Source organism: Vipera ursinii (assembly GCF_947247035.1).
Source record: "Vipera ursinii genome assembly, chromosome: 7".
Lineage (NCBI taxonomy): Eukaryota > Metazoa > Chordata > Lepidosauria > Squamata > Viperidae > Vipera > Vipera ursinii.
Genome location: NC_139521.1, coordinates 17,103,110 through 17,112,524, shown reverse-complemented (window position 1 = coordinate 17,112,524; position 9,415 = coordinate 17,103,110). Strand labels below are relative to the sequence as shown.

General features: G+C 41.9%; 1 protein-coding gene across 1 annotated transcript in view; it reads left to right on the top strand.

Moving 5' to 3' along the window:
• The first annotated feature begins 9,085 nt into the window (after nucleotides 1–9,085).
• FNIP2 (folliculin interacting protein 2) overlaps nucleotides 9,086–9,415 on the top strand; it is a 77,616-nt gene continuing 77,286 nt past the window's right edge. The window contains exon 1 of the mRNA XM_083367883.1: nucleotides 9,086–9,389. Within this exon, the coding sequence (XP_083224009.1) occupies nucleotides 9,277–9,389 (113 nt within the window). The 5' untranslated portion in view covers nucleotides 9,086–9,276. The remainder of the gene's footprint in view (nucleotides 9,390–9,415) is intronic.

Here is a 9,415-nt window from a genome sequence, read left to right as displayed (position 1 = left end):
AGTCTCTGCCGCTCTTGCCTTCAGCTGCGGGCTTCAGTCAACTGGCTCCGCCTTCCGGCCTGGAGAGAGGCGGGACGCACCGCGGCCCTTTGCCCGCTCTTTTAGTTCAAAAAGGCAAGAACCGCTCTGTTGCCAAGGAGGTGCTTTCGGTTACTAGCTCTTCAGTGGCGTGGCTTTGTTTCCGGGTATATATATATATATATATACAGCAAACATTGCAGCTTCGGTTAGTAACTGATTATAGCAGGGGGTCTTCAAACTTGGCCCTTTTATGACTTGTGGACTTCAACTCCCAGAATTCCTCAGCCAGTGTGCCTGGCTGAGGATTTCTGGGAGTTGAAGTCCACAAGTCATAAAAGGGCCAAGTTTGAAGACCCCTGGATTATAGGGTCAAGTACATCGTGGTTTTCTTGCATCTGTGTTCCCTCACCAAAGCTTTTGATAATGGGGGGAAAAAATAAGATGTTCTCGAAGCCCGCCCCACTTCCTGGCTTCAGTGTCTTTGGTTGGTTTTGGATTGCGTGTTGGGTGAACACAGGAAATTGGGTAATTTCATTTCACCTAGCACTATAAGCTTGTCTGAAGCATCCATTAGCAACCCAAAGCTTCGTTTGCACCAAAAGCAATACATGGCAGGATTGACTATTTTCCCTTCAAAATCTAGCCAGCAAGATAAAAGGAAAGTGATGCACGTTGTAGGGGGGGAAAAAATCAGATCTCATAGACATTGATGGAGGATGAGCTGCGGGGTAACCAGTCTGGAAAAAAACATTTTGAAGTCATAGGTCATAAGTCCAAGAAGATGTATTTGGTGTACTGAACCTAAGAAAAAAGGCAAATTGGATGGTAGGGATCATTTGAAAGTGTTTGAAAATAAAAGTGCTAACACTAATTATACAAATTCATGATACAAGTGCATCTGGAATGCTGTATAGCATAGGTCCCCAACCTTTTGGGCGCCAGGGACTAGTTCTGTGGAGAGGTTTTTCTGCAGACCAGAGGATGCGTGATTTTGTGTGCTGCCTGGATCTTGTGGATGGGGCTTTACTTGTTTCTGCGGCCCTGTTGCTGGTGATGAGAAACCCCCTTCACCCCAATAAAAGGATACAATTTAATCAAACAAAAATACATTAGCCAATACAGGAACACACACAGACACACATACACACACACACACACACACACACAACCCTCAGTACTGGTCCATGGACCGGAGGTTGGGGACTCCTGCTGTATAGAGTTGATTGGCATTGTTGTTGTTAGTTGCGAAGTTGTGTCCGACCCATCGCGACCCTATGGACAATGTTCCTCCAGGCCTTCCTGTCCTCTACCATCTTCTGGAGTCCATTTAAGCTCACGCCTACTGCTTCAGTGACTCCATCCAGCCACCTCATTCTCTGTCGTCCCCTTCTTCTATTGAACTCAATCTTTCCCAGCATTAGGCTCTTCTCCAGTTAGTCCTTCCTTCTCATTAGATGGCCAAAGTATTTGATTTTTAGCTTCAGGATCTGGCCTTCTAAAGAGCAGTCAGGGCTGATTTCCTCTAGGACTGACCAGTTTGATCGCCTTGCAGTCCAAGGGACTCGCAGGAGTTTTCTCCAGCACCATAGTTCAAAGGCTTCAATTCTTTGGCGCTCAGCCTTTTTTTATGGTCCAACTTTCACTGCCATACATTGCAACTGGGAAGACCATAGCCTTGACTATACGCACTTTTGTTGACAGGGTGATGTCTCTGCTTTTTAGTGTGCTGTCTAGATTTGCCATGGCTTTCCTCCCCAGGAGCAAGCGTCTTTTAATTTCTTAGCTACAGTCCCCATCTGCAGTGATCTTGGAGCCCAGGAAAATAAAATCTGTCACTACCTCCATTTCTTCCCCATCTATTTGCCAGGAATTGAGAGGGCCAGATGCCATGATCTTGGTTTTCTTAATGTTTAGTTTCAACCCAAGTTTTGCACTCTCCTTCTTCACTCGCAACAAGAGGCTCTTTAGTTCCTCTTCACTTTCTGCCATTAGAGTGGTATCATCTGCATATCTTAGGTTGTTGATGTTTCTTCCGGCAATCTTAATTCCAACTTTTGATTCATCTAGCCCTGCCTTTCTCATGATGTGGTCTGCATATAAGTTAAATAGGCAAGGCGACAGTGTACAGCCTTGCCGGACTCCTTTCCCAATTTTGAACCAATCAGTGGTTCCGTGTCCAGTTCTCACTGTTGCTTCTTGGCCTGCATATAGGTTTCTCAAGAGACAAATAAGATGGTCTGGTATGCCCATCTCTTTAAGGACTTGCCAGAGTTTGTTATAATCCACACAATCAAAGGCTTTAGCATAGTCAATGAAGCAGAAGTAGATGTTTTTCTGGAACTCTCTAGCTTTCTCCATGATCCAGCGTATGTTAGCAATTTGATCTCTAGTTCCTCTGCCTCTTCGAAATCCTGCCTGTACTTCTGGTAGTTCTCGATCCACATACTGCTGGAGTCTAGCTTGTAGAATTTTAAGCATAACTTTACTAGCATGAGAAATGAGTGCAATGGTGCGATAGTTTGAACATTCTTTGGCACTGCCTTTCTTTGGAATTGGAATGTAAACTGATCTTTTCCAATCCTGTGGCCACTGTTGAGTTTTCCAAATTTGCTGGCAAATTGAGTGTAGCACTTTTACTGCATCGTCTTTTAAGATTTTGAATAGCTCAGCTGGAATACTGTCACCTCCACTAGCTTTGTTGTTGCTCAGCTTTTCTAAGGCCCACTTCACTTCACATTCTAGGATGTCTGGCTCGAGCTCAGTGACCACCTCATTGTGATTATCAGGGACATTAAGCTCATTCTTGTATAGTTCTTCTGTGTAATTTTGCCACCTCTTCTTAATCTCTTCTGCCTCTGTTAGGTCCCTGCCATTTTGGTCCTTTATCATGCCCATTTTTGCATGAAACGTTCCCTTCATCTCTCCAATTTTCTTGAAAAGATCTCTGGTCCTCCCTATTCTATTGTTTTTTTCTATTTCTTTGCATTGTTCATTTAAGAAGGCATTCTTATCTCTTCTAGCTATTCTTTGGAATTCTGCATTTAATTGGGCATATCTTTCTTTTTCTCCCTTGCCTTTCGCTTCCCTCCTTTCCTCAGCTATTTGCAAAGCTTCCTCAGACAGCCATTTTGCTTTCTTGCATTTCTTTTTCTTTGGGATGGTTTTGGTTGCTACCTCTTGTACAATGTTGCGAACCTCTGTCCATAGTTCTTCAGGCACTCTGTCTATCAGATCTAATTCCTTAAATCTATTTGTCACCTCTACTGTATAATGAACAGGGATATGATTTAATTCATACCTGACTGGCCTAGCACTTTTCCCTACTTTCTTTAATTTAAGCCTAAACTTTGCAACAAGAAGCTCATGGTCTGAGCCACAGTCAGCTCCTGGTCTTGTGTTTACTGACTGTATAGAGCTTCTCCATCTTTGGCTGCAGAGCATATAGTCAATCTGATTTCTGTGTTGACCGTCTGGTGATGTCCATGTGTAAAGCCGTCTCTTGGGTTGTTGGAAAAGAGTGTTTGCTATGACCATCGTATTCTCTTGACAAAATTCTATCAGCCTGTGCCCTGCTTCATTTTGTACTCCAAGGCCAAACTTGCCTGTTATTCCAGTTATCTTTTGGCTTCCTACTTTAGCATTCCAATCTCCCATGATGATAAGGACATCATTTTTGGGTGTTAGTTCTATAAGGTGCTGTAGGGCTTCATAGAACCGGTCAATTTCATCCTCTTCAGCACCGGTGGTTGGGGCATAGACTTGGACTACTGTGATATTGAATGGTTTGCCTTGGATTCGAACTGAGATCATTCTGTCATTTTGAGGGTTGTATCCCAGTATTGCTTTTCCTACTTTTTTATTGACTATGAAGGCTACTCCATTTCTTCTGAGGGATTCTTGCCCGCAGTAGTATACCTGATGGTCATCACCCATTCCTGTCCATTTTAGTTCGCTGATACCTAAGATGTCGATGTTTAGTCTTGTCATCTCTTGTTTGACCATGTCCAGCTTTCCTTGATTCATGGATCTTACATTCCAGGTTCCTATGGAGAAAGAATCTTTACAGCATCGGACTTTCCTTTCACCACCAGACACATCCACAGCTGAGCGTCCTTTCGGCTTTGGCCCAGTCGCTTCATTCTTTCTGGCGCTACTAGTACTAGCCTTCTGCTCTTCCCCAGTAGCATATTGGACGCCTTCCGACCTGAGGGGCTCATCTTCCAGCGTCATATCGTTTTGCCTTTTGGTACTGTCCATAGGGTTTTCATGGCAAAGATACTGGAGTGGTTTGCCATTTGCTTCTCCAGTGGATCACGTTTTGTCAGAATTCTCTGCTATGACCTTTCCATCTTGGGTGGCCCTGCACGGCATAGCTCATAGCTTCATTGAATTACGCAAGCCCCTTCGCCACGACAAGGCAGTAATCCATGAAGGGGTTGATTGGCATAACGTTTTTTAAAAAGCATATATTAGAACTAAAGTGTGAAAAGTGTAGAAGACAGCAATCAAAATGATTGGGGCAGGTTGACTACTTTCTATAATAATTCTATAAAATTCTATAAGATCTACTTTCTATAATATGTAAGACTTTGACTTGGAAAACAGCAAACAAGGGAGATTAGACTGAAATGTATACAATTATTAATCACAGAGTATCAAAGGTGGATTTTTTTTAACCTCTCAAACATTAGGGTCTGGAGCTTAAATATATTTTAATAGTTAGGATGGAGTTGGAGTTCAAAATTTTTAAAAGCTTGAGAAATATAATTTATTATTTAGCATTAGATATATGCACAGTATGAAAGATCTATGAAGGCTATGATCTTGAAGACTTAATGTTAGCTCTAAATTAGAAGATCATGCCTCCAAATACTAGTCATAAGGGAATAACAGCTGAATATAGATACATATGAATTAAATCATATCCCTGTTCAATATACAGTAGAGGTGACAAATAGATTTAAGGAATTAGATCTGATAGACAGAGTGCCTGAAGAACTATGGACAGAGGTTCGCAACATTGTACAACAGGTAGCTACCAAAATCCTCCCAAAGAAAAAGAAATGCAAGAAAGCAAAATGGCTGTCTGAGGAAGCTTTGCAAATAGCTGAGGAAAGGAGGGAAGCGAAAGGCAAGGGAGAAAAAGAAAGATATGCCCAATTAAATGCAGAATTCCAAAGAATAGCTAGAAGAGATAAGAATGCCTTCTTAAATGAACAATGCAAAGAAATAGAAGAAAACAATAGAATAGGGAGGACCAGAGATCTTTTCAAGAAAATTGGAGAGATGAAAGGAACGTTTCATGCAAAAATGGGCATGATAAAGGACCAAAATGGCAGGGACCTAACAGAGGCAGAAGAGATTAAGAAGAGGTGGCAAAATTACACAGAAGAACTATACAAGAATGAGCTTAACATCCCTGATAATCACAATGAGGTGGTCACTGACCTCGAGCCAGACATCCTAGAATGTGAAGTGAAGTGGACCTTAGAAAAGCTGAGCAACAACAAAGCTAGTGGAGGTGACAGTATTCCAGCTGAGCTATTCAAAATCTTAAAAGACGATGCAGTAAAAGTGCTACACTCAATTTGCCAGCAAATTTGGAAAACTCAACAGTGGCCACAGGATTGGAAAAGATCAGTTTACATTCCAATTCCAAAGAAAGGCAGTGCCAAAGAATGTTCAAACTATCGCACCATTGCACTCATTTCTCATGCTAGTAAAGTTATGCTTAAAATTCTACAAGCTAGACTCCAGCAGTATGTGGATCGAGAACTACCAGAAGTACAGGCAGGATTTCGAAGAGACAGAGGAACCAAGATCAAATTGCCAACATACGTTGGATCATGGAGAAAGCTAGAGAGTTCCAGAAAAACATCTACTTCTGCTTCACTGACTATGCTAAAGCCTTTGATTGTGTGGATCATAACAAACTCTGGCAAGTCCTTAAAGAGATGGGCGTACCAGACCCTCTTATTTGTCTCTTGAGAAACCTATATGCGGACCAAGAAGCAACAGTGAGAACTGGACACGGAACCACTGATTGCTTCAAAATTGGGAAAGGAGTCCGGCAAGGCTGTATACTGTCGCCTTGCCTATTTAACTTATATGCAGAGCACATCATGAGAAAGGCAGGGCTAGATGAATCAAAAGTTGGAATTAAGATTGCCGGAAGAAACATCAACAACCTAAGATATGCAGATGATACCACTCTAATGGCAGAAAGTGAAGAGGAACTAAAGAGCCTCTTGTTGTGAGTGAAGAAGGAGAGTGCAAAACATGGGTTGAAACTAAACATTAAGAAAACCAAGATCATGGCATCTGGCCCTCTCAATTCCTGGCAAATAGATGGGGAAGAAATGGAGGTAGTGACAGATTTTATTTTCCTGCTCTCCAAGATCACTGCAGATGGGGACTAGCCAAGAAATTAAAAGACGCTTGCTCCTCGGGAGGAAAGCCATGGCAAATCTAGACAGCACACTAAAAAGCAAAGACACCACTCTGTCAACAAAAGTGCGTATAGTCAAGGCTATGGTCTTCCCAGTTGCAATGTATGGCAGTGAAAGTTGGACCATAAGAAAGGCTGAGCGCCAAAGAATTGAAGCCTTTGAACTATGGTGCTGGAGAAGACTCCTGCGAGTCCCTTGGACTGCAAGGCGATCAAACCGGTCAGTCCTAGAGATCAACCCTGACTGCTCTTTAGAAGGCCAGATCCTGAAGCTAAAACTGAAATACTTTGGCCACCTAATGAGAAGGAAGGACTCACTGGAGAAGAGCCTAATGCTGGGAAAGATTGAGGGCAATAGAAGAAGGGGACGACAGAGAATGAGGTGGCTGGATGGAGTCACTGAAGCAGTAGGCGTGAGCTTAAATGGACTCCAGAAGATGGTAGAGGACAGGAAGGCCTGGAGAAACGTTGTCCATAGGGTCGCGATGGGTCGGACACGACTTCGCAACTAACAACAACAACATAGATACATCTCTCTTTTCTGCTTGCAAGCAAACCAGAGGTATGTGGTTGTCCACAATGACACATAAAATGCTGGATTAAAGGAGCTTTTCTTGATATAGCAGATCTATTTTTATGTTTCTTTAAAGTTTAAAGTTACCATTGCCAGGTAAAATGTAGACTGAAAATATGAAAAGATTAGTAAGTTTAATTTATTCATGCTATGCTATACATAAATTTTCAAAAAATAACTGATTCATTGGGGTATAACCTTGATAAGCACACATATAATTGCATTTTTATTTGTATATCCATATGATAGTTTATAAATACATATCATTTAAGTTAGTGAAGTCCTAAGCAATTGATTGCTGAAGCTGTTGAAACATCCTAAATTAGTAATTTTTGAATGTGTGTGTAGATGGAATAGAGAGCAAATTATATACTGGAGATCTCATTATAATGTTGTGAAAATGATTTAAGAATGGCTTGATTTGCTTATCAGCCCTGCTAACACGTCCCAGGACCAATGTTTTGGGTTGTGATTTTTTTTTCTACTATTTTTCAGCACTTTACCATCATACCTTGATTCTCTGTAACCTTGTAGCCAGCAAAATTATTTTGAACAAGGGATACTTGCTGGCAGTACAGACTCATCATATTACCTTTAAGGCAATTTATTTTAAAATTAGGATTAATTATCCTAGTTATTACTCAAAAGATAGATGAAAAATGAAAAAGAAGCCCTGATTTGAAATAATAATATTGCAGAAAAGGCCTGGTTTTTTTTCTTTCAAATTAAACCATTAAAACTTGAGCTCTAAAATCCTGACCATCACTAGATGACAACAAAGAATTAGATTTTTCTGTTGCTACCAGTATCTAACAATCAAATAGTTTGCAGACCAAAGCTGAGTTCCATCCTTGTAACTTATTTGAAAATTCTACTGACAATAAACAAACTTTCTTATTTTTTATTTTTTTTTATTTTAATTCCATTTATATCCCGCCCTTCTCCGAAGACTCAGGGCGGCTTACAAGCTTAGCAGTAGCCTTCATTCTATGTATATGCCTGCTTATTAGGGCTTTCCCCCCCCCCAAGCGGCATTATTACAAAGTCAGCTTATTGCCCCCAACAATCTGGGTCCTCGTTTTACCTACCTCGAAAGGACGGAAGGCTGAGTCAACCTTGAGCCAGGTGGGATGCGAACCTGCACTAATTGCAGGCAGCTGGTGTTACTTAAGGAGGCATTAGCCCACTGCTCCACCAAGGCTCTTTTTTTTTTTAGTTTTCACAATTCACATAGATATTCTAGTTCTTGTTCTAGTTACCTCCTAACCAATATGGAATTTAGGAAGGGAATCTGCATCAATATGAAAAGGGTTATGAAATGTGTCCTTTTTAAAAGTATTCACCTTGAAAAATTGGAACCAACCACTCCCAGTTGCACTCGTGACTCGTTACTGCAAAATGTTAAAAGCGCAAAATAAGCATCTTTGGCATAATTTTTTTATTCCTTTCGAGGTATTGCATAACTTTTTTTTTAGTTTTCACAATTCACATAGATATTCTAGTTCTTGTTCTAGTTACCTCCTAACCAATATGGAATTTACGAAGGGAATCTGCATCAATATGAAAAGGGTTATGAAATGTGTCCTTTTAAAAAGTATTCACCTTGAAAAATTGGAACCAGCCACTCCCAGTTGCACTCGTGACTCGTTACTGCAAAATATTAAAAGCGCAAAATAAGCATCTTTGGCATAATTTTTTATTCCTTTCGAGGTATTGCAGAACTTTTCCTTTAAAAAAAAAGACACTAAGAAAGGCGCTCGCATACCTTTAAGACTAAGCTTTCTCAAAGCTTTGCGCCCAGCTTGAGCAAAAGCTTAGTAGAATCCCAGTGACAAACACGGGATGGGCGTTGCGCATTCGGAAAGGTTGCAAGATTGAACTGACGAGCTCGGAAAATCGCAGCCAAGGGCCGAAGGTAGGGGGCGCTGTACGCGCGGTACGCGTGAGCCCGCACGAAGACTTTCAGCTTTTTTTTCCCCAGTCATATGACCGATAGGCTCCATGAATGCCCGTCTAGGAAAAGAGGGAGGCGACGGCGCTGCTCTCCGAGAGGGAATGAATTAAGCTCTTCTTAGCGGAAGTCTGGATGTCCAGCTTGTAGCTGCTGGCATGGGGGCTACGACCGACGCTGCCGCGGCAGAAACTCTTGATCGTGGCTGGCGGAGTGACTTGTCGCTGGGGTGTCCCGATTCCGCTCCCACACTCCGCTCGGCTCAGGAGGAAGCGCAGTAGCATGGCTCCGACGCTGCTCCAGAAGCTGTTTAACAAAAGGGGCGGCGGCCGGCTTAGTAGTGGCGACTCAAGCTTTCCCCCTTTTAGACCGTCCAAGGAATGCTCAGCCTTCAGGTGAGGAAATGCAGTTGTTATCTTGA